Source organism: Lepidothrix coronata, unplaced genomic scaffold, assembly GCF_001604755.1.
Source record: "Lepidothrix coronata isolate B3197 unplaced genomic scaffold, Lepidothrix_coronata-1.0 Scaffold288, whole genome shotgun sequence".
NCBI classification, from domain to species: Eukaryota; Metazoa; Chordata; class Aves; order Passeriformes; family Pipridae; genus Lepidothrix; species Lepidothrix coronata.
The window spans coordinates 579,282-603,988 of NW_016690468.1; the positions used below are offsets into that span (position 1 = coordinate 579,282).

Here is a 24,707-nt window from a genome sequence, read left to right on the forward strand (position 1 = left end):
CAATTTATTCCCACTAATGCTTCTGCAAGGTCTCAGCAGGTTTTTATAAAAGCTAATTTTTATAGAAATATGGTCTCAGGCTTTCAGGAAGAGGCTTGAAAAAATAACTGCAGAAGCAGAAATTCCTTGGAGAAGGTTCTCTTAGCACAAGTCCCATTGTTATCCCATAACAATATGTAATGCAGTGCCAGTATTACTTGTGTGCAGATCTGTTGAGACATTTCTAGATATCTGCTCTGAGAGCTATTATAAGGAAAGATTCATCCTGCCATTAAACAAGTGGGCAAGAAGATTTGGAAAACACAATCGAGGAAAACAGTCTGAACACAAAGCCCATGGCACAACAAATGAAAGTTACATATGGTATTTTTCATATTTGGATGAAGACAAAGCTCTTTATAATCCTAAATAATTAAGATAGGTAGGCAGCAGACTTTCTTTAATCTTTAAATAAATGCATGTTGTCTTTGTGTTTCTCACTGAATGCATTTCTGTACATTTGTATTTCCAACTTTTGCCCACCAGCAAGCACCTATTTGATACAGACAGACAGCAGCTTGTTTTGCTTTGAAATAGTTTTGAATCTTGACTAATAGCAGTAAAAAAAGGTGTGTTGTGTACTTGTAGGGTTGCCTTTCTTTTACTTTGAGGGTTTTTACAGTTTGAGCATGAAGGAGTGTACGTGATAAATCACAGCTAAGCTCAGGTACTTGACAAAAATCCCATCCCCCAGAATATTTCTTGGTGCCCTGCTCATTCCAACACCCTGCCCTGTTCATGGAAGCATTGAAAGGCACTGAAATGATGGAGGAGGGAGCACCTCTCACATCTGTGGCACCTGACTCAGTCAAGGTTCCCAAAGCTCCAAGGAGCCTCATCTTCCCCAGCTGGAGTTTGGAAACTGCGCCGTGAGGCTTTAAGGATGAACTTGGAAGTGGAGCAGGGGAAAGGGAAGCATTCCCTGGGGACTTACAGCATCCAGTTTTGATGCTACATAATGATAAGCAGTAGGGAAGAGAGGTTTGTGTGCTGGGACTGATTGAAGTCTCTTTCTTCTTATTTTCAGGGTATGAACATAATCTTCCATGTAGCCTTGGCTCTCTTAAAGGTAAGTGATTTTTTTAGTAATTTATTTTGTTTTATTAAACTGTCTGAAATAGTTTTTAGCTTAAGGTATCATGTCTAAAGGAACAATAATGGCAGGACTTCTGGAGTAGGGAGTGTAAGAGAAATATCATCCATTTGGGTAGAGATGTCTTCAAAATTGTACTTATGATAGATCTGTTTTTATTAAACTTAATTGTGTCATGAAGTTTGTGGAACAGGGAGTACAGTCTAAGGATTTGAATGTCTCATGTAATTACTATTAAGAAAACAATTCTGGTTCATTTCACAGCGTATCTGTTTTGTTTCTGGTCTTGTTTGTAAGCAAAGAGACTGAGTATTATTTGGTATCAAATGTATTTGTCAAGAGAGAAATGGAAATCTTTTGTACCATGGGGAATTTCTCTCTTTGCCTTGGGCACAGAGTTTACCTAAACAAGTAAAGCTGTAGGTGAAGCACTGGCATTTTGGATGCCAAAGTTAACTTACACTGACCTCCATGAGTTGCCTCTAGTTCAAATCCAGCCCCAGGGTGAGGAAATGTCCAAAAGAACGTGTGTTTTACAATAACCCAGCCTGTATTTAATGAAGTCTCCTACAAACAGGAAGTTTGTAGGTTCAGTGTACATTTCCAGGGAAGTGCTCCTACAGAAATGTGCATTTGTAAAAACGAGGGAGGGAAGTGTGTCCTCCTTCCTTCCTGTTTCATGTTTTATTTGCAACTATGGGGGCTTGTTCATATTCTGGTGTTCAGGGCCAGTATGGACAAAGGGAAATCTGGTGGGTTATGTCTTGATCTGCTGTTGAAGAAGGGAAAGGAAGCATCCAACCAGCACCCAGCAGATATGATGGTGGTAGAACAGGTTCTGGGAAGAGGTAGAGGTAGAAGTTAAAGTATTTTGTCACTCTTATTGCAACTAAGAGCTTCAAGAGTTGGTTCTAATTTTGCTTACAGCAGTTCATGTGTAATGTATGTGTGTGCAGTGTGCTGCGTGTGCCTGTTCCAGCGGTAATAGGCTCTGAGGAAATGGGAGGGGAGGTGTTATCCTGAGGAAGTACTTCTATAGTGCAGCCAAAAACAAGAGCAAAGAAAATCCAGGTAAGAAAGAGAAGATTTTAAGCTAGAAATACTCACCTAAGAGCACAGCTCCACAGTGGCACGGAGATGGAGCTGGTGCTTATATGGAACTGAATCAGCTTTATGATCTGCTTTCAGCAGGAATTACTCTCTGTTGGGGAAGGAAATAGTTTTGTACTGTGAGACCCTAAGTATTTTTTTTTTCCTACTCAAATGTCTCCATAATTTCTCCTAATCATTAGGAACCAAGTGGTTTATTGCACTGCTCTTCCTGAGTGACAGAACCTCAGTGTGCTGCAGAAAAAATGCCTTAAGAACTGTGTTTCAAAACTCTTGTTTCTCTCTAAGTCTGAAGTGAATGAAAACAGCTCCTAAAGATTGTTACAGTGATTATTCTCCCATCCACAATCTCTTGGATTATTATAAATTTGGTTGAGGGAATCCTTCATCAGTGGAATATTGGAGTCTTTATTGTGTAAATGCCATTTTACTCACTCCCAGTGAAGTGTGTGCATCCAAATCCCTCATTAAATAGCAACAGAAGAGGAGCTTTTATCTGGAACTCAGTGCTGTGTCTCACTGTTCCATCTGCTGGTGTTCTCAGGGAATGCCTGTTAGTTTGGGAATGACAGTGCTACTTCTGTGACCAATTACCCAAGACATCTTGATGCAGTCGTCTCTGGAAAATAAACACTCATGACACGAGGAGACTCCTTTCCCTTTCCTTCTCCCACACTCCGAGTGTGGGAGTAGCAATGAACAGTTAGAGGATTAGCTGTGGAAGCCAAGGTTTGTAATAGGGCATTAATCTGATTTCTTATTGAAGGGAAAGCGCTGGGGTTTTTTCTGTAGCATCCAAATGTTGTGCTTTTCTGTGCTTTTCTGCTCTGCCCAACCTGCTCAGGCTCCCCGGCTGGGGGCACTGTTTTACAGTGGGAATCAGTCACGGATTTACAGCATGGAGCGACTGCACCTGGATTACTGCGCAGGAAGCTGAGCTGGTAGAAAAGCAAATCCCTCACCTCTCATTTTCTGAGCCGTGGAAAATGTAGTGAAGCACTGGAGTGTGAAAAGAACCCCAGTGTGGAAAAAGGCGGCGCAGAAGCCTGTGGTTTAGAACAGCTCAACAAACAGCACTGATATTTTCATTTTAAAAATCCCAATTTAGACTATTAATTGAGAGTGACAGGAAAATGGAATGGGCTGCCCAGGGAGGGGGTGGAGTCACCGTCCCTGGAGGTGTTGAAGGTGAGACTGGATGTGGCATCAGTGCCATGGGCTGGGAAGCACAGCGGGGTTGGTGCAAGGTTTGGACTTGATGATCTTGGAGGTCTTTTCCAACCCAGTTGATTCTATGATTCTGTGAAAATGTACTATTCCCAATCTCTTGTGTCATCAACTAGTTTGTTTCTTTATTGGAAATTAAAAACACTAAAATCTTCATATATGCTAAGAAAAAGAAATCAATTATAAGCTTTCTTTCATGTTTTAGTATTTCACAGAATCATAGAATATCCTGAGCTGGAAGGGACCCCCAGGGATCACTGAGTCTAACCCCTGGCCCTGCCCAGGACACCCCAACAATCCCCCCCCTGTCCCTGAGAGCGTTGTCCAAACCTTCCTGGGGCTCTGGCAGCCTTGGTGCTGTGCCCACTGCCCTGGGGAGCCTGGTCAGTGCCAACCACCCTCTGGGGGAGGAACCTTCTCCTGACATCCAACCTGACCCTGCCCTGACACAGCTCCAGCCCTTCCCTGGGTCCTGTCACTGGTCACAGAGATTAATTCTTAAATATTTTGTTTCTGATCCTGCAACTCAGCAAAACCAGCTAAGGCATGCTTTGTTTTGGAATTATCAAACTGAGGCAAGTATTAAAATATGTGATTGTGGAGAATTCAGGCTCTAGATTAACTGCTGTTCTGGCTGGTAACTCCTGGAAAGGCAGGGAAGAGCGCACAGTCACTGGAAATGCAAGAGTGAACCAGTGGCTTTTAAAATAGGTCCATATCCAAACTTTTCTTTCTGAAGGTTCACCTACTCATCGAGTGTGTGATTCATAGCATATAAGCTCAACACTTGGCTTGTGGAGGTTTGAGCTGTGTGACTGTTAAAAATATGTTGCTTAACACCAGATGAAAGGCAGAGTTTTGATCAGGAAGGTGTATAATATTCAAATGAAAATGGGGAGAAAATAGGGAGAAATGATGATGTGTTTATTGCTGTTTGTGTTTCCCAGCCAGTGCTTTGTTGTCTTACAGAGGTTCCCTTCAGTACATATAATATCTTAAACCCAGTACTTTTATACATCATTCCTTGAAGTCAGGTGAACATGAACAGCATTTCTGACAGGATTTATGATTTCTGACACTCCTCCCTGCATGTTACAAGGAGTATATTACACAAACAGGACAGCTGTAGTTATTGGCTGTTTCTGGTGGCACCTTTCAGTCCCAAAGCTGTTTGTGTCACTCTGTGCCCTAGAGGTTGGGGGGCAGCATCCCAAGTACAATGGCAGGGATGGCAGATGTAGATTTTAAAAAAAAAGTGTCAACATTATCTTGGATAAGGAGGGTTATTTGTTATCTTTATTTCATTCCATATCTGGACTGAAAAGGACCTCCTGGGCCCAAGAACTGCTTCTCTGCTCTATTATGTGCCATGACATCCATTTCAGAACCAGTAACAGCAGCAGTGTTGCTGGTGGAAGCCCATTTCCCTTATCCTGTGTAAATTTATTACTGATCATTTTACCCTCAGCTACTCTTACATCAGCACTGTCCTTCAACTCAAACAGTCCCCTTCCAGCACCACTCACACTGGTGTTTATCACCTTGAAGTGTTTGTAGAGACCATTCACAGTGTTTATTAAATAAACCAATATTCTCAGTGTTCTTGAACTCCAGAGCATCTCAGTCATTCTCTTCTGCATCACCTCCAATCTGCAGTAAACTTCTTAGAGGTGACAGGATCTTTAAGAGAGGTCACAATAAGTTTTCTGTATTCATGTTGTATTTCCTAAGTTCTAAAAAGTCGCTTCATCTGATAACACTGAGGATTGTGTTGTTCTCTTATATTTGTATGGAATATTATTCTTCAATAATCAAAGGGTTCCACAAATACTATTTCTCTTCTTTAGATGGGGATTTGTATAAGAGCACAAATTCTGAATAAAATTATGCTGCACTTCTGTATCCATTTTCATTTCAATTCTTAAGGAACATACAGTGAATTGTAGGTTTTCTTTTTTCCCTTTAATTATCTTCTTTGGATATAACATCTGACCTAACCCCTCCTGGATTTTGCCCATCAGTAAAACTTGCATATTGTCAATGCAGATAATTAAAACATGTTAATTGTCTTAGAGTCAGGAATGAAATTGCGACAGTTCTTACAACTTTTTGAGAGGTATCAGATGAAAAGTGCACTGAGTCTGTAGGTAATATGTCTGGTATCCAAGAGATAAAACAGCTGTTTCATTCTCGCTCTGTTCTTTCTTTGCATTTGCAATGGCTCAAGGAGCCTGAACTGATTTTGAAGTCAGCACTTGCTTTGAGGCAAAGGTTGGGTGAAGTGACATACAGGGCTCCTTTCCAGCCAAAACTGGGTTTGATTCCAGGGGAGCTGGCTCAGTCCACTCTGGGAGTGCATTATATCTTCAGAAAGCTCTTTCCAAGAGAACCAGAAGCGTCCACATTAGAATCTAAGGCAAGAAAAATATGTTCCTTATATCTATACCCCATTTTTTATAGCCTCTCTGTGTAGCTGATCCCAGGGTAAGAGCTGACACTTCTGGAAGAGAAGAGGATCCTGGCTCTTTGGTGCTGGAGATGAGAACCAGCTGTTCTCTTTTCAAGGCCTTCTGCATTAGGCAGAGGGCAAGAAATTCAGTTTTTAAGAGTCTCTCAGATCACTGTTTTTGTATGTCTGGTTCCTAAATTGAAGATGTCTTTAAGCTGTAGGTTTTTTTGGGCTGAAGAATTCCTCCCCTACCCCAAAAACCAGGACTGGGTGACGTATTGGATATGATCTCTTTAGAAACAGAAATCTGTGCCTGAAAATGTCGAGAATCATTCAACTTCCAGACTACTGATTTTCCAACCTTAATAGAACCAATTTTCTATTTTTAAAAAAGTCCACATTTATCTGCATGCTGAAAATCCATCCTGTCCTGACCAGTTAATATCTTAGCCCATTTGATCTCCTCCTCACACCTAAAATCAGCACAATTTCTATTAGGTGAATGTTCACCATAAATTTTGAATTTTGAGGGTGGAGACGTGTTTTCTTTCAAGGAAGAGTAGCCTGATAGCAGAGAAAATAACATGAAATTTGTTGACCTGCATTTCTTTAGCAGCACTGAACGCTCCTCTAGATATTGATGATTCCTTCTGTTATATTGTCTATTGGTGATTTCTAGATGTTGGAAAGTGAAGATAGTGTTTTCAGGGTTCCATACTATTATTTTTATTATTAATTATTATTTCTAATATTATGTAATACATGTGTATGTCCCATGTACCTAGCAAATCTTGTCATTCTGTGGGAAAATGTTTCAGGAGCATGTGATTGAAGTAAATAAAAACATACAAATAGTCATTCCAGACCACACTTGTACCTTATCTACCCCAGTATCTCACTGCCAACAGTGGATTCATGGGAGAGACTTGTAAGAGCAGGGCAATAATGCTCTTTTCTTTTGCCTCTGGCAGTCTGTGTCTTGAAGACTCTCTGAGAAAGAAGTGGTGTCTCATGTTTAATAACTCTGCATGGATTGTTATTCCATGGGTTTTTCTGCTGGCTCTTTAAACACATGAAAATGAGGAGCTGCGGGGATTTTCTCATCTGAATGATCATTTTGTTTGCTTTGAGCTGTCACCTATGACTTCCACGTCAGGGTCCCGTGTTGGGAGGCATTTTGGACACAGTATCTCTTCACACACCACCCAGGATTTTATAAGTCTACATATCTCTCGTCAACTTCTATTTTCCAGGCTTAATAACCATAGTCTATTTTTGTCTCCTCCTCTGAAAGCCTCTGATGAGCTTTATCCCCCCCCAAATGCTTTTCTGTCTCTATTACCTCCTTTTTGAGATGGGAGGACCAGAGTAATGCATAATATCGGAGATGAAAACACACCCTGCAGAATAATGGCAATCTCTGTTAAAATCTCTGTTCCTTCCCTCTTAATTCCTGCCATTTGGTGCATTTTGTTCACCTCTGCTGTGCACTGAGCCGGTATTTTCATAGAACTCTCCGCAGTGACTCCCAAGATTCCATCCTGAGTAGCAATTGTCAGCTCACAGTCTGTCATTAACATGGAAAATTGATGCTGTTCTCCATATGCATCAATTTACATTTATCTGGATCAACTTGCCTTCAGTGTTCTGTTGCCCAGTCACTCAGTCTCTTATTATGGTTCTTCTGCAGTTCTTTACTGTAACCCCTGTCTTTAACTCCCTGAATAATTTAGGAGCATTTGCAGACATTGTCACCTCATCCTTCACTCTCTCACAGACCCCAGCAGAGAATCTGCTATGGACATTAGTTGGTTTATCATGTTCTCTCTTCATAACGATCAAGATGTAAACTTTGCTAAATCCAGATTACACACTTGTAATTAGCCCTGAAGAACAGAAAGGACAAAGTAATGTCTGATAAGGTAAGAGGTCAAGTTCTTATTGTGGCTATGATATCATTTGTATGGATTTTCAGAGCTGTTCTGGTGCTCAGTGCCTTACCCTTTCATAGGAATAAGCTTGAAGGAGAACTTCCTCGTTGTTATTCCGGTTTAGTCTATTTAGCTTTTCCAAGTCAGTCATTTTTTTCACTGAAATACAGAGATTTAATATTTGTAAAGGACCCCCCATCGAGATCCTTGGTATCTTGCTAAAGAATTCAGAAAATACAGATTATATTAAGTCATGGTTTTATTTGCTTTGAGACTTTATTGGCATTAGCCACTTCTGAGTTCAGTGGGCCTCAACTGTGTATGTCTGAGCAGCTCTGAACTGCATCAGCACCACCTAAACAGGCATTTCATGGATAGGAAGCCCAGGAACAGAGTTTAACTGCACTTGAAGTTCAGATAGTCCTTAACATGGAAATCAAACCAGGAGTAACACGTTTGTCCTCAGATATCCTACTTAGTTACTGCCCTTTGGGCCATTTTTAGTTTTCAAGTTCACTTCACTTAGGCCCTTCTAAAGAATGTGGGACAGCAATCCAGTGTTATGGATAAGAGTTGTGAAGTTTACCTGAAGGAAAAATCAGTTCCTGGTCTGACATGGACAAAAATAAGAGAGAATGTGGAAGTAAGAATGGTAGGGAGTATAAAAATGTTAATGAGGGTTCACTGTTCTGCTGTGTGAAAGCAGCTCCTGGACAAACACAGAACAGTGGATTTCAGCTGATAATTAAGGGAGGTTTTATCAAGCCTTGGAAGTTTTTGGATTTGAGAGACCTCTTTTTAAACAGAAACCCAGGCCTGATGTAAAAATTGTAATACTGGTAGTAGACCACATCTCTTGGGAAGCTAATCCTGTAGTTAATTTTCCTCATTCCTAAAAATTGGCACCTTAGTTATAACCTGAATTCATCTAGTTTTAGCTTCTAACTATTAGATCCTATTATAATTTTCTAGAATTAAAGACTTTATTTAATAAATAATGGCCAGTCTTCGCGAGCGAAGATTTGGGAAAGGTCATTAACCCTTCGAGCCTGCGCAGTGGATTTTTTAGGTGAGACACAGCGTGTGCTGAACTGAGCCCACCCTTTAATCCTGAGGTTCATCTGCCGGGGCCGAGTGAAACTCGGACAGTGGCAGTGAGGGGTCTCAGGACGTAGGTTTGTTTTTAGAGTGACCTTCTCTTAGATGGATTGCCTTACAGGGCTGACGAGCTCCATCTGCCCGGGGGGATCTGGTGGTCTAGTGGTTAGGGTGCAGGACTCTCACTGCTGCGACCCGGGTTCGAAAGACTTTATTTAATAAGCAGTTAATTCTATTTTTCTTAAGCCTAGACCTTAGTGAAAATAAACCAAAATAAACCAAACCTGAATTTCTGTAAGGATCAGAGCTATTAGCTGATTAAAGTCTGACTTATGCAATAAAGAATTTAAGGCTTTTTGCATGGACAGGGCTCTGAATTATCTGTCCTCTTGCCTGTTTTGTCCCTAGGTCACTCTTGACTCTGCTCCTGGTCAGTTCTGTAACCTACTTCCCAATACCCTTAGTATAAGGCTCTTATTTCTTCCTTTTAGTGTTTTGAGCAATGTTTCCATTTGTATATAGAAGATGGAACCTGATGTTTCTAGAATATCATGTTTACCAGCAGGTGTTTAAATTAGAATTCAGTAAAAACAGGCAAAGCTCCTTCCTTTCCTTTCCTCCCTTTCACCCTACAAACAAAATCTGGTGAGCTGGTGATTTAACCTGTGGTGGATAAATGCTGGGCAGAATAACAGACTGGAGAATGAACCACAGTCTCTGGAACTGCGTGTGTGGGGAGTTTGGGAAGAATGGGAGAGTTCCCATCACAGTCTTCACCAGAGTCTTAAACTGGAATGAAACTCGTGTTGGTTGTGGCTTCTTTTTGCTGAAGCGAGTCGTGGCTTCCCTCGACAGGGACCTCAGCAAGCACCCAAAATGCTGTAGCCTTTGCAGATTTTCATCTACAAAACAGTGGTTTGCAACCTGAGCTATTTAAATCAGCTTTCAGAGCACCACCTGTATCAAACAGCCTGTTCACTGCTGCACATTTACAGGTGCTTTAGTTGTCTTCAGTTGGCATCACCTGTCATCTTTGACTTGTGACTTCTGCTTTAACTCTTTTCCCACCTGCTTCGTGTCACTGTGGGCCAAGGTGACCTGCAGGGATGGAGCTACTTTGGTGATAATCCAAGCAAATTTGCTGGTATTTGAAGGGAGTTCACTATGGGTTGTTTATCAGATTGAAAGTAATTCGTTTATTTCTCTAATTTTCTCTGCTTTTTGCAGTACTTACCTAGGCTTGTTCACCATAACTTTAAATGATTTTCATATTTTAACTACTCCTGAACATGTTTATTATTTCAATTCAATGACCCCATGCTACAGATTTTTACTTTGGATGTTTTTCATATAAATATGTTTTTTCTTGATACATTAGACAAATTATTTTTAGACCTAAAGATACATTTGTTTGCCATTAATGTGGTTTAGATCTGTAGAGCTCCTCACAATATTTTAAATTACCACCGTTCAGTTTGTTAGAAATGTATGGAATATTGCTGTCAGCTCCAGTGGGAAATGGGTATTGTTCAGTTGCATATCCCATTTTATGATGAGGCAGCTCAAAAACGAAGGAGCATGAAGACACACTTTGTAAAATGCAGCCCTGTGACATGAAGCAGCAGCAGATGGCAGAGGCACCTCTGCTGTTCCCTGCACGGCAGCAATGCCAGGCAGCTCCAGGTGTGACATCATTGCATTTTCCTCCGGAACATGCAGCAGGTTTCTAGAATCCCTTCAAAAATGTGTGCTGCCATCATTCCCTCTCTGCCCGTCGTCAGCACGGTGCTGGAAACGAGCGCCGTTTGAATTATTTAATCCCGCCCTGGCCAGGCTGTGCACGGCCGGGCGGTGGCCGCCCGGGCTGCTCTCCCCATCCCGAGGGCTTTGCTCCTCTCCCTTCCCCGCCTGGGAAGGTGGGGGTGTCCTGCCCTATCTCCCCGAGCCTGTCATCGTTCAGAAGCCCATGGAATGTAGTCATTGTGTCGCTGGGAGGCCCGTTCCTCCCACCCTGGAGCACTGGAGGATGCGGTGGATGTGCCGTGAGCCGGGATTCAGCAGCCAAGCCCCTCGCAGGGATCTGATGGAGGGTGTTGGGGCGGGGGAGCCCAGCTGTCCCCGCTCACCATTGGCTTCTTATTACGGCATTTTTCCCCAGGAGGCTCCCGGTGCCCAGGCACCCCCTCCTCCTCCTCCTCCTCCTCCTTCCCAACCCCCTCCTTCCCACCCCTTCCTCGCTGATGCTCCGAGCGCTGGTCACAGAGCTGGGATTGCAATGAGCTCATCCCTTTCTCTGTGCAGCCTCCCGACTGCCCGGGCTGTGCTGCCCTTCCCGGCGCTGCTCCCGGCTCTCACACACCCTCACGGACACTGAGCCCTCCCCGCTCGCCCTTGCTCTGCTCCCAGCCCACCTTCCCTGCCCTCATTCTGTGCCATTTGTCTCCTTTTTACGTGCATTTTTTAGATCCATGTTCTCTCTGGTTTGTTTTTCAAATCTCCTTCAGACTCTAGCTGAGCCAACACGGTGGATCATATTTTTCCTCGATTCTTAGCAAAGATGCTTTTCCCTTCTTCCTGAGAGACCGGGGGGCGTTGCTGGAGCGGCCATCCGAGCCCATTCCAGGGATCGGAGGCTGGCTCTCCTAATCTTGCACTTTTGGAAATTGCCGTTCACAAAGCCTGTTCTCCTCACTCTGGATACTTATTACTTCCTGCTCATGGAAGAAGGGGTGCCTTGCAAAAGCCCAGCTGCCAAGCTCACCCCTCCTGCCAAGAAGTCCCAGGACATGCACGACGAGAGGAGCAAGCTGGTGAATGAATATGCGTGTCGGGTGCTGGAACTTCTGGGCATGGGGCATCGCCTCTTTGTGCCTCGGCTGCTTGCGGTGAGATCACCTTTTCTTGACATTAATTCTGTAGGAATTTGCCATCCTCCCTCCCAACCCTGCCCCTGCCCCCCGGAGGGGTGAGAGAGCTCTTGTTTTTTCCTCTTGGCTTCTCATAATCCATCTCCTAAGCACAGAGTCCTTTTTGATGTTAGGTCGGGAGTGCTGGACACTGGTCCTGCTAATGGGGACCAGTGCCACTCCTTAGCCAGCTCGAGGGATCCAGGGCTGCATTATAAAAAAACATCTTTCCTAAAGCCGTGAATGCTTTTGTTCTCAGTCCTGAAAACATTCCAGATAAACAGCATGCCCAGTCGACTTCTAGGTATTGATGCAAAGTGCATTAGTGCTCAGCATTTCAGATTTTACACTTGTGACACCAAAGGGTGGCTTTGAACATTCATCAAAAATCAAGCTGTGTTGATGTCTTTAGGCGTTTGACTGTTTCTGTGCTTCATTTTGAAAAGACAGTTGACAGCGTGTAAAAAAGTTGAAAATACCTGCGTGGAATGCTCTGGGAGATAAATTGTTAAGGGTGTTTTCATCCATCACAGCAAATGCTGCTAGTGTGTGGAGTGGGCTGCAGTCGGTGTGGCACGGTACAGCACAGAGAACGCACTTCTGCCATTTCTCCTGCTGTAAGAGCAGCCTCAGAGCCACAGAGCAGTGGCAAACCCAGGAGTCAGGCCCTGATGCTGGGTGGGTCTGCTCGGGGCTGTTGTCACCACTCCTGGCTGCAGCTCTGAGGGTCGTTCACTCCATGGCCTGGGACACCGGCCTGGCATTTTGGTGTGATCCACTGGTGTGACAGTTCTTCCCTGATCCCCCCCATTTCCTCTGTGCCTTTCCGTTATTCCCAAGCCCATATTGTGGTTATACACAGTGACCTGTCTGGCATTTTCGTTGCACTCCCGACTCCGTCTCTGCAGTGCTCCCAGAAATGCACGTGCTCTGCGTGTTGTAACCTGTTTGGTGTAAAAACAAGGTGGCGAGTTGGACCAACATGTCCCTGCACTGGGAGGTGGCAGATAAAAATCAAAAATTCACTGACTCTTTGATGACTGCTAAAGTTCCGCTGGATTTGGGGACCTACAGTCACTTGTAGAATTGAGTCCAGGGGCCGATAACGTGTGGTTTGAGCTGTTGGGTGTGTTACCATTACTCCAGTTATCTCCCAGTGTACCACAACACTCATCCAGCCTATATCCCATATTGCTGCTGGTCTCTTGAGCAAGGGCTGCCAAATGACTCTGAACTGTGCTATGATGAGCTCCAAGGAAGGTCTTGTTCACTTGACTTAATCAGCCTTTGTATCTGGCCCTCCAGATGGAGAACACCAGGGAATTTCGCAGCCCTCCTCTCCCAGGCAGCTTGGCCTTGCTGATGACATAGTATTGTTTATTAAAAAAGAAAGAAAGAGGGTGAAAAAGGCAAAATAATACAAATAGTCCTTGTGTTGTTAGAGAGACGTGACTTGTGGAATCAATGTGATTCCCTGTCAGGCTTTATTAGCTAAATATACCTCTCCTGACATACATCCCTTTTGACACACACCCTTTGCAGAGAGGCAAGACCGTGTTTCTCATAATATTTTAAAAGTGAGAAATCTCTGAGGACCAAGAATTTGTGCTTTAATCAGAACTGAAGATACTTCAAAACCTCAGCATTTCATAAAATTAAGCACTAGATTTATTTTTTTTTGAGTGTGCATAAGCTTCTCTCTCTGCTGTGATTTTGGAAATAAATGCCTGTGAGGGGCAGAGTATGTGCCATTGCAGTGTGAGGTGAGAAATATCATCTGAAACCTTTATGCCAGTCTTAAAAAAAATCTGATCACCTCCTCACTGCATCAGCTTCCTGTGCTGATGGACAAGTGGAACAGCGCTGGTCCTGGGGGGTTTATTTCCTTTAGGATGACCAGGGGTGGGTGAAGCCAGGAGATTTTCTTGCCCGCATTCATCAGTGTTTTGTGTGGCAGAATGAACTTTGCCTTTTAAGTCTGGAGCTACAACAACCAGGAGTGAATTGCTGAGCAGAGGGATGTTACTGGGTGTGCACAGGATTAGTGCCATGTTTGTGGTCTCAGCTCATCGTGTGCAAACCCAGAGCTGCTTTGTTCCCATAACACTTTTGTACCAAACAGTGTGTTACAGAGCATGGATGTGATTTGGAAAACGTGTTTGATAATATCTGGGCATAGGGGATGCCAGTAAAGGACTCATTTGATGTATTGCCCTAGGAGTGTGTGCTGATGTTACTGTGGCAGCTTAGCTTTATCCACTGAACTTCTCCAGGCCTGGAGCCCAAGTTTATCCAGGACAGAAGGTCAGGATCATCCTCTGGGAGTCACTGAGCAGCTGGTCAGGCCTGTGGCTCGTGTTTAAGGGCAGCACAGAGCAAAGTCGTGCAACATGCAGCACTGCAGTGGGTTAGACAAAAACAGCCTTGATTTTACTGTACATCTTGTTGAAGAAGTTAAAGCCGCATCTGTGTGTTACAGGCATTAAACAGATAGAAGTAGATGCCTTTATATTATGTGTATGTATATTTTGTTCTCAAAAATTGGAGGATCCTTTTAAACATTTTGAATTTCCTAGAAGCAAATTAAATAGTAGAGCAAAGCACAGCCAGACTCTTTTCAGCCTTTAACTTGGCCTCGTTCGTGACACATGTTCATTAAAGTGTGAAACAGGCAGTTTATGCTCACTGACATTCTACAAAAAATCTAAATATATATGTAAAATTCTGTGGAAATTAGTGATTTTTATCTGTATGAAGGAGGAAGTATTAAATTAAGGAAGTGCAGTGTGGTTGTTCCAAAATTTATTCTGCCGTATGAGTTCCCAGTTGGGAATAGGAGTTTTAGTTGATACAGTCAGTAATAAATGAGGCTGCAGAATAATAATAGAAGACAGAGAAATTAAATTAAAGAAAAAAGCCAAGGCTTTGTCCTTTGTCTTAATCACATTTCCTAAATAGTTTTGAGAATGTAGCAGTAACATTATTTACTAAAAAATCTAAAAATAAACATCATTTAAGTCTCTCAAATTCTCTTCCTGTTTCTTGAACATTTACATTTTTTCCAAACAAATATAAAGGCAACTTTATATTTGAAAGCTTTGTTAGAACTTGTGGGAAAGGGCTTTCCCTTGGTTGTGACTCATCCGTATAAGATAATTTTATGAATATATTGAAATACTTAAGTGATGGGGGAAGGACATTTGGGGACATATTTAGTCAAACCCTCAAAGGTAAACTGAGCCTTTTGACCATAGTTCTCTCTGTGTTTCCTTGTTTGCCTGGGATTAAAAATAGATTTTAACCAAAAATACGATTATTTAAAAATTACATCTAGAATAATAAAAACTGTCATGAAGTCACCAAGTGCACAAAAATGAAATGCACTTGCCAAACTTTAATTATTGGCTCATTAAACTTACAGATGGTTTAGTGAAATCAGCTGTTGAAGAGTTCCAGGAGCTGAGTGACACAAACCAAGGGGTGTACAAATCTCTGCCTCTCAAAGAGCTGCCAAAAGGTCCTGGGGATGTCTTTATGAGTTATTGATTAAAATCACAAAATGTCAAGAAATGTGAATCCTGGGATGCCAGAATTTCCATTTTTATTTTTTCCCTTGTGATTTTAATAGTGAAACTAATTTTTTGATCAACAGATTATTTTAAGGAAATGAAAACATAGAAGGAGCTGACAAGTCTGGGCTCCACCACTCATTTAACCAACAATGGGATGGTTTACAGTTTTCGTAACTACAAGATGAGTTCAGCAAACTCTGTCAGAGAAGTTCTTATTTCCATGATCTTGTGGGATTTTCTACAGATGTTTCAGGGTTGAGAACTCAAAATTGTCTATAGTTACAGTTTAATGAGAGTAATTTGTTGGGGACTGTTAAAATAGTATTAGAGATTCAAGCAGGGGCCTGGGAGACTTAAATGTTTTACATATAATTCTGTTTTCTGACAATTATATGTGAATATAATTTTTCTTTTATAATAATAATAATTTGCCTTATAATTTTTTCTTTCCATCTTTTTTTCTTGTTTATTTTTAAATTAAGTGCTGTGGACATAAAGATGAGGTACATCTGCGGTCCTGAAGTTTGACAGGGCTACTTAATTGTTGATTATTACCTTTTTAAAAGTTTTTTCCTTCTCTGCTTTCTAAAATAATTCCAAACCTCTAAATGCATTTTGCTAATTTAACAAAAAACATAAATTAAATACAAAATGAAAATAAAAATGCCTGGTCAAGACCTCTAGGAAGAATCTATGCAGTGGACTTGGCAGTGCTGGGTTAACAGTTGGACTCAGTGGTCTTAGAGGTCTTTCCCAACCTTAATGATTCCAGGATTATGAAACCTTTACTGCTTTTCCACCACCTTTATCCATTGAATTCCACCTGGAAGTGCTTGGTTTCCAGCTGGATTTGTGGTGCTGGGGGGTGCTCCCACCACTCTCTGACACTTCCAGAGAATCCTAAAACCAGCCCATCGGGAGTGTGAAACGGTGATCTGGCCTCAGGTGTGGCAAAAGCATTCCTAACCTCAGGAAAAGCAGTGCAGGAGCAGTTGGTGTTGGATCTGATTCAGCGGATACCAAGTGCCCCAGCTCTCCGTCAGCACCACCCCGGCCTCGGCTCACTGAGCCAAGCCCTGCTGCTGCCAAGTGCTCGTGGACAGGATCAGATGGGAGAGCTTCGGAAGCTGAACATTTCTCATCGGCATCCCACAGGCAGCTTTTCCTGTGTCCCTCCAGGGATGACCCGGCTGCTTCCTTGGCAGTGAATGAAGGGAGGATCAAACAGGTTTTGGGAGAACTCTAAGGAAAGAAAAGAACAGAGCTGGAGAAAGACTTTGGACAAGGGCCTGGAGTGACAGGATGAGGGAGATGGCTTCAAACTGACAGAGGACAGGATTGGATTGGATAAATGGAAGAAATTGTTCCCTGTGAGGGTGGAGAGGCCCTGGCACCGGTTGCCCAGAGAAGCTGTGGCTGCCCTTGATCCCTGGAAGTGTCCAAGGCCAAGTTGGACAGGGCTTGGAGCAACCTGGGCTAGTGGAAGGTGTCCCTGCCCATGGCAGGGGGTGACACTGGATGAGCTTTAAGGTCCCTTCCAACCCAAAGCATCCTGTGAATCTGTTATTCTGAGTGGATTAACAACATCAATTAAACATGAATTAAACTTTAAAACTACATGTATGTAACATACTTACTGCCTGAAATGAGGCAAAAAATTAACACAGAGTGTTACTCCTGAGAAAGCGGAGGATGCCCACATGGAAATGGTGGTGGTGGTACTTGAGCAATTAATTCAGCAATTAACCTTAACCAAATGTGCCTGGGCTGCTCCTGAGGTACTTGCAGTGAGATCGTTACACAAGGTCTCCACTTCGTGTTGACACAGATTTGTTTACCCTTGCTGGGTAAAAACCTTGACATGCACATTTTTGAGATGGTGCCCTAAATGTCTTGTGTGGACATTCAGCTTCTGTGAACTGTTTAAAGGAACTATCCCAAGGCTTGGGATGTCATACCTGCTGGATCTCTTGGGGCAGGTCTGAGTAACCCTAGGGTGAATACATTTGTCCCTTTGAATTGCTCCGTCAGTGGGAGAACTGGATTAATGCTCCATGTGTAACATTTTCTGACCTGTTGAGCTTGATCCCACACTGAGAGGTGCAGGATTGTGGCAGATGTAGAAATAAGCATGTAAAACATTTTCTGGCACGGTGTTCTTTGAGAAATTGTGTCACAGACTCCAGCACATTGACTTGCTGATGCCTCGTATGAGTCATATGTTCTGCTCTTCATGTTTGTGCCTATATATATTAAAAAAAAAAATTAAAAAAATATAAAATATATATATACACACAAATTGTCTTTCTAAGGCAGCACTATGAGAATCAGCAATGGTCTAATGCATAAGCTTTCCAGAAAATATTATAATTTCTCTTAGGTTTTTGGTGTTTGCTTGAGTTTTGTTTCTCTCCTCACTGACATCCTGACAGGCTGAGCCAGAATCATTTCTCACCGGGCAGGTACAGAAGGATAAAATCCATTCCCAGGTTGCAATCCTCTGTGCTGCCCTGCCTGGGATTCCTTGGATGGGCTTTAGTCTCTGTTAGTTTTACAAGGCAGGGTTAGAGAGCTGATTTCAAGGAGGATGGTTTTGAGCTAATGTGAATATTGGTGGCTTGGGATGTGCACAGTAAATGATAAACCCAGTAAAAGAGAGTGGCTGCACGTTCCCAGGGCTTACTGTAGTTCCCTGTGTTTAATTGCAGACCTCCAAAGAGGACCTTCTACAAGCTGATTTTGAAGGAGCTTTAAAATTCTTCAGGGTTCAGTTGCCCAAGAGGTACCGAGCTGAGGAGAACGCCCGGAGACTCATGGAACAAGCCTGCAACATTAAGGTAAGGGTGGACCTCACTGCTGCTCCTTTGCCCAGGGTTCATGCAGGAAACTGTGGAAAATAAAGATGTCAAATCATTAGCTTATTACTTTTTATGTATGTTTGTGTGCACACCTTTTATCTTTGAACAAAGTGAATCTCTGACCTTTCCCTCTGTCTGCTTGGGCACAACCTAATAATTAAAACAGAAAAATGATGCGTTATCAACAAACATTCATCAGAATTCACTAATTCATTAATTGATTTATAAGCAGTGATTACACTAAACCAATTAATCACTGTATTGTAATCATGCAGCCAAAGCTCAGATATGATTTGTTTTGCTCAAAAGCTATTTGCCAAGTGCTGCTGTATGATAGAGTTGAATTAGGGTTTGTATATCAAGCTTACCAAGACAGAATATGTGTTCATATTCTACCCTACCCAAGGCTGGCTGTCTGTCAAAAGTCAGGCTTCTCTGAACATGTGGACCAGAACTATTGGACTTGTCAGGAACCAAATTAGGGGAGCCTGACTGTAAGTTTTGAGGGTGGAAATCTGTTTAAAATGGCTGTAGAGGTTCATAAAGCCGTCATTTGAAAGATCTGGGATTTTTTTTTTTGTTGGAATACGTAGAGCTGTGGATGGACTTAATGTTTGATCTTCGAGAAAAGTGTTTTTTCTCCTTCTTGGAGTGTGAGCACTGATGGGAAATGCACGTTTGGTGTGGTCCAGTAATGCACTGAGAAAATCTCACCAGGAAGAATGTTCACCTAACCCTGCCTCTTTTTATCTCTCAATTTATTAATTTCCTTTGTGCTGCTTAATTTCATCATTTATTAATCAAGGGGTTTTTCCCTTCTAGTTAAAACACTGATCTTATGAAAGAATGGGCTGTGATTCCAGCCAGGAAAAAGAAGATCTGTGCAAAGGTTTTAGTAAAATTGAACTTGGATTTCAATTCTGCTGCTGAAAGGAATTTTTGGGAGTACAAGGCTGCAGTTTCATGTTTAGTATTTAGTGCTCTGCTTGGCTGTTAAAAATGAGTAGTTTAAGGACTTACCCAATACAGGAGAATTATCTTTATGTCCTTTACTCCATGTGTATTTTTCTGATGAGTGGTTAAAATAGAAGTTCTCGTGGTACTTTTTGGAAGAGATATTTGCAATTTTCTCATGCCTGCCTTTCTCTTTTTCTCATGCAATATATTCTGTGCCACATGCTGTTATTTGTCATTAATTTTTCAGTCAGTACTGGGTACATGTGTTTGTGATGTGCTTTGCTGGGAAAGTGTTTTGAGATGCACAGAGCAAAGGGGGTGGGTTCAGCACCTGGGGCCTGTTAAAAGCAGAGACTAAATTTCTGAACTGTGTGATGTGAAGGGAAGGCAGCTGAAAGGTTTGACTGTGAATCCACTGCATGCACAGGATCTCACACATTTTGGATTCTGGTGTTTAAAAGAAAAGCTCAGGTGAGTGCAGCAGATGTGGAATCAGGGCACTCCCTTGCGTATTAGAGGATTAGTGGGAATTATTGAAAAACAGGGAGAATTCAGAGCCAAGACCTGGGTTATCAGGGATAAGAAAAAGTTGAAGATTGAAGTCACCTTCCGCTGTGTTAGTAACGCCCTGCTCTGGTGTAATTAGGGAGCTCGGTTCTGCTCACTCACTGAGCACACAGCTCATCCCTCATTCACTGTGAGACATAGCAGGGGATCTGAACTGTGTCCTGAGCATCTTGTGATGGTTAAGAACATCTGAGCTCATGGAGGAGGGTGTTCTGAAGCCCAGGTTGTTGTCAGGATTAATGTCATAGTCAGGAAAGATACTCCAAAGACTCTTAACACAGGTGGTGAGGTATTTAAAAGAAAACAAAAAGCTTCAGGAACTTAATGGGAGGAAATTCAGTGCAAGACCCTGTTGGAGGGAGGGTGATGTTCATTTTAAATGATTCTGTGTTCACTCACTTGCACTCCCTCTGTCCCAGGTGCCCTCATCCCCATGGCCTTGTGCTCCCTGACACCGGCGTTACTGGTGTGGGACGAGGGTGAGGGACAGTGGCTGCAGAGCTCTCCCCGTGCCTTAGGTTCCTTGTAATTGGTGACAATAAACTGGCTTTTGGACACACTTTTTGTACTGTTTGAGAGGGACAGGAACACGCTGCCCAAAGCAGTTGTGGAATCTCTGTCAGAAGACAGAGTGCCCTGAGCCAGCTGCTGGCAGTCACTGCCTTCAGGGGGGTGCTTTAGACAAGACGTTCTCCAGAGGTCACTTCCAGCCTCAACTACCGTGTGATTCTATAATTGGATGTTGTAACCATGGGATTTATTTACCAGCAGGTGCAAATAATTGCAGGAGTTGACATGCTCACACAGGAAATTACAGTCTTGATAACCATCACTGCCAAAGTCCCAGGGAATGCAGAGGTTGGATGAAGAGCACTTGTCTGTCTTATTGAATGCAGCAAAACTTGTTCTGTTCAAAAACACCCAAACCAGACCCTTAACTATGCTTTTTTGTGCTGCATGAATGTGGCACTGTGAGTCTTTCCACTGTTTCTGGGCTATATTAGTATTTATAGACTAAACACCAGATGTTTTTAGAGCAAATATCACACAGTTAAGTGCCAGGGAGGATTTTCTTTGGGTTTCTAAGCTAATTACAGAGGCACAAAAATGTGAAAACAGAACTGTGGTGTGGCCAGGTTTCATAGCCTTGTTATATCTTTTCTAGTGTTTATTTTGCTCCTGCATTACTGCAAAACAAAACAGGAGTTTAACATGTACTAAAAATCCATCTCTCCTTGCTTGCTTTTTTTACCTTGAGCTCTAGCTGAGCTACATAAAGTTCCAGAGGAGGCAAATTTAAAACTAGTTGGTGTTTTTTCTCAAGTAATTTCGTAAGTTTTTCTGTGTGTCTGGAAGCCCAATTTGATAAATGAATGAATGAATGAATAAAAAGCCTATTTTAGGTTAATGAAGGTTGATCTTAATGATGCTATTTTATGAAAACAGCCGACAGATTCTGCACACTCACCAAATCTGCCTCAGTTGCCTTTTGATCTGGTAATGCAGTTTCTCTTGTAGAGATCCATGTGTCCTAAAGAAGTTGTAATGGTGTTGGATTTTAATGGAAGAGTTCTGTCAGCTCTGTTCTTGCACTGACTTCAGGCAGGTGAGGTGTAGAATGCCTGAAAAATGTAGAATGCCTATGAAAATTTCCTGGGTTGCCAGTTGTCAGGTGGGATCAGGGAGTTGTGCGTGTTTCTCTGTGAGTGTCCCATGACATTTGGAAATGGAGCAGAGCTGACGTTCAGAATGTGTTCCACTGCAGCCTGGGAATGCCCTGAGGTTGAGTGTAGCAGACAGGTAGGTGGGAGATCCTGGGAAGTTCCCTGTGGGGTGTTCCTGTTGTGCCCAGTGAAGGTGGGGGAACACATGGGGTGGGATACACAGGAACCTGCAGGGAGGGTTGTTCTGTTATGGGGCAGCATCTGTAATCACACCTTCTCTTACCTGGCTCAGGGACTCCTGGCCTCATCTTTCACCATCAACAGTGGCAGGAAAGACCTGGAATGTTGAAGTTCTTCTATGAGAAGCTCCTCCCTAATCCTGTAAATCCCCCCTCTGTGGAGGAAATCGGGCTCACCAGCAGCGTGGAGGCCACTGCTCTCAGCACCTTCATTGAGAGGAGCAAATGGCCCTGAGAAAAAACGGTGCCTTTTTCCAATGCAAAGCAAACACACACATTTTTGTCACCTGTCACTGTACTGACAAAGGGTGGGGATCCCCCCTGGGTGCAGCCACAGCTGGAGCTGGCACCAGGACCGTGGGGAGTGAACTGGCTACGGCAGGGGGAGCTCTACTAAGCTTTCTCTCATCCCAGAATTGTTCTTTGAGTGATTTAAAGCAGATTTACTTTATAATGTTGCTGTTTAAATGTTTATAATTCAGAGTGGTGGTTTGAAGCTCACACCTTCCTGATGTGGGTGACTGGCTTCATTCACACCTCTAATGCTGGTTTATCTGGAAGTGCTTTTTTGCAGGCATGGTTTAACAGGGACTTATGTATTGATTTATGTGAGTTTCAATGCACAGGAGTAAAAATAGCTGGCTTGCTCTCTCCTCTCTAGAGCATTCTCTCTCTTTGTGCTTATCTGTAGATATGTGTAGTTATCCAAGTACTTGGGGGTTTTGCTGTTATAAGTCAACACAAATGCAGCAGAAAAGCAAAGGAGGGATCTGCAGAAAGGCCCTGAGACTGTACAAGCCTTTTATTCCTTTGGTTCTACTGATGGTGTATCTGATTAATCTTCCAGTATGAAGAACAGGGGAAAAATTGCTCATTTATCAACTTCTCAAGAAAAGGCCAAAGCAAATTGAAAAGGGTTGGGTTGGGACCTGTAGAAGCCCCTTCCGTGGCTGTGTGTGATTCCTTATGAAAGCCAGTGATCAATTCCCCTTCTTCCGTTATCTCCGAGGTGCAAATCCAATTGTCCTTGTGAGGAGGGTCGTGGTTTTTAATGCCTGTTCTCTTTGCAGCTCCAGCTCCCTTAGTTCTGCTCAGATTTGTGGTGTGAGGCAGCACTTGGAAATCAGATGAGAGTGCCTGAAGAGGGGTTGGATGTTAAATATTTTTGTAAGCTTGGTAATAAGCGTTAACAGGGTAGAAAGGGATGTTGTTAATTTAAAACAACAGTTTCAGCTTGGAATGCTTATTATTTAAACTTATAATTGTTATTATTCCAGTGAGCAGGCATGTTGCCCAGTAGTGATGTTATATTTTCATGGTGTTTAAGCATTAGTAAAACTGTTCAGTTGTTTTATTTTGTTTGTTTTGTTTGGTCTTTTTTTCATTTGTGCTGAATTGGCGTTGTAAGTGACATCAGGTATATTGATAATTTTTCATCAGTAGGAAAGGAATGGGATTTTGCTATTGATAGCTAAATATAATCACATTTTAACCATCTAAATTAGCTTTTCAACTTGAGTACAAATATTGTAGTAGTCACTTGTTGGCATATGTAGTAAGTAATGACATCCACAAGAGCAGTGTGAAGGTAAGGATCTTTAAAATAAAAGTTTGAGGTGGAAAAGTGGATTGGAACATTTATTGTCTGTATCCCCAGCAGTTGTATCACAGTGTATATCGTGAAGGGTTTGCCCAAATTATTAGTGGTTTCATTCAGCAAGGCGAGGGACATCTGAAAGCTGCTCCATGGTCCAACAGGCCACCTAAATCTGCCTTGTTCACCTTGGTGCCATCAGGAGTCAGGACTTCCCAGGATAACAGATGTTTCCCATTCCAAACAGAAGCAGGAAAGCATCTTCAAAAGGTCTTTTGGCTTAAGGTTTTCCCCTAGATGAATTACAGCTCCTTTCCATCCCTGATTCTGAAAATAGTACAGAGAGCACGAGATGAAGGTGGCAGGGAGTCGCACTGTTTGACAGCTCTGTCTTCTGGCATCTTGGCACCTTTGCCAGAATGTGTCTAAAATAACTCAGCTCTAGGCGTAAAAGGAAGTGAATGTTTTTCCCAAGCTGAACTGGACACACTTAAATCCCAGGTGTGGGCTGGCTGGAGCATGGAGTCACCTCCTGTGAGGTGACACGTTAAAGCATCTTACAGACAGTTTTACAGTGGTCTGTATGTCTGTAGCAGGGAGTCTGGAGTTCCTCTTGACAGCACAGTGTTCAGCTTAGTTGTTCTTTAGAGGAGAAAGTCTCAGCTCTCTCTTCCTTTCAAGGAAACAAACCTGGTAACTGATTCTCTTGAGGGATGCCTTGGGTTTGACTATGGAGAAAGCCTGTGATGATGGTGCCAGGCAGGTTTGCAACACCTCTTGTTCTCACAGTACAATGATGGCCTTTTTGAAGACACTTTGGTGATAAAAAGAGGCCATAGAGGAAGATCAGCAGGGTCCCAGGATGGGCACTTAAAACTGTAATTAAGAGGAATAAACCCACAGGCTTTCACATTTTGTGGAGAAGACATGTAGGTAAAAGTACAGATGCAGAAGTGAGCTCTGTGCCCCTTATTTATGCTGGCCAAGAACTGTTCCTTGATATTGTCTTCAGCATCAGCAAAACTGTTAAGGCTAAAGATGGAGAAATCTCCCTGGAGGTGCAAATCCCCCTGTGCTTTCTTGGGCCAGGTCTGAGGAAGCAGGTAGCAGCTCAGCACCAGAGGAATTCAGAGGAAATCTGTTTCTTCTCATACAAAAGACCCAGGGGCCAAGGCACGACCCTTGCCAACCAAAGTCTCTGTGTTGTCTGTGACCCTGAAGAGTATTATGTCTTTACTGTTTTAGAACGCAATTGCTGTGACATGAGAAACTCTATTCTTCCCTCTGAACAGTGGAGGAAGAAGCTCTGTTGTCTAAAGGCAGTTCAGGGCACCCAAGGAGAATGATCTTTTATTTCTAAGTTTAGAAATCTTAGAATACATGTGTTGGGAAGTGATTGCATT

General features: G+C 42.7%; 1 protein-coding gene across 9 annotated transcripts in view; it reads left to right on the forward strand.

Annotated features, from left to right (window-relative positions):
* The window catches only part of RABGAP1L (RAB GTPase activating protein 1 like), a 227,419-nt gene that overhangs the window by 149,303 nt on the left and 53,409 nt on the right, over positions 1 to 24,707 (forward strand). For 8 of the 9 annotated variants that reach the window (XM_017836913.1, XM_017836919.1, XM_017836914.1 and 5 more), the window contains 2 exons: positions 1,067 to 1,108; positions 18,134 to 18,262. In XM_017836913.1, coding sequence (XP_017692402.1) covers positions 1,067 to 1,108; positions 18,134 to 18,262 — 171 coding nt within the window. Of the gene's footprint in view, positions 1 to 1,066; positions 1,109 to 11,222; positions 11,833 to 18,133; positions 18,263 to 24,707 lie in introns of those variants that run through there. The other variant, XM_017836921.1, reaches the window with a different exon arrangement.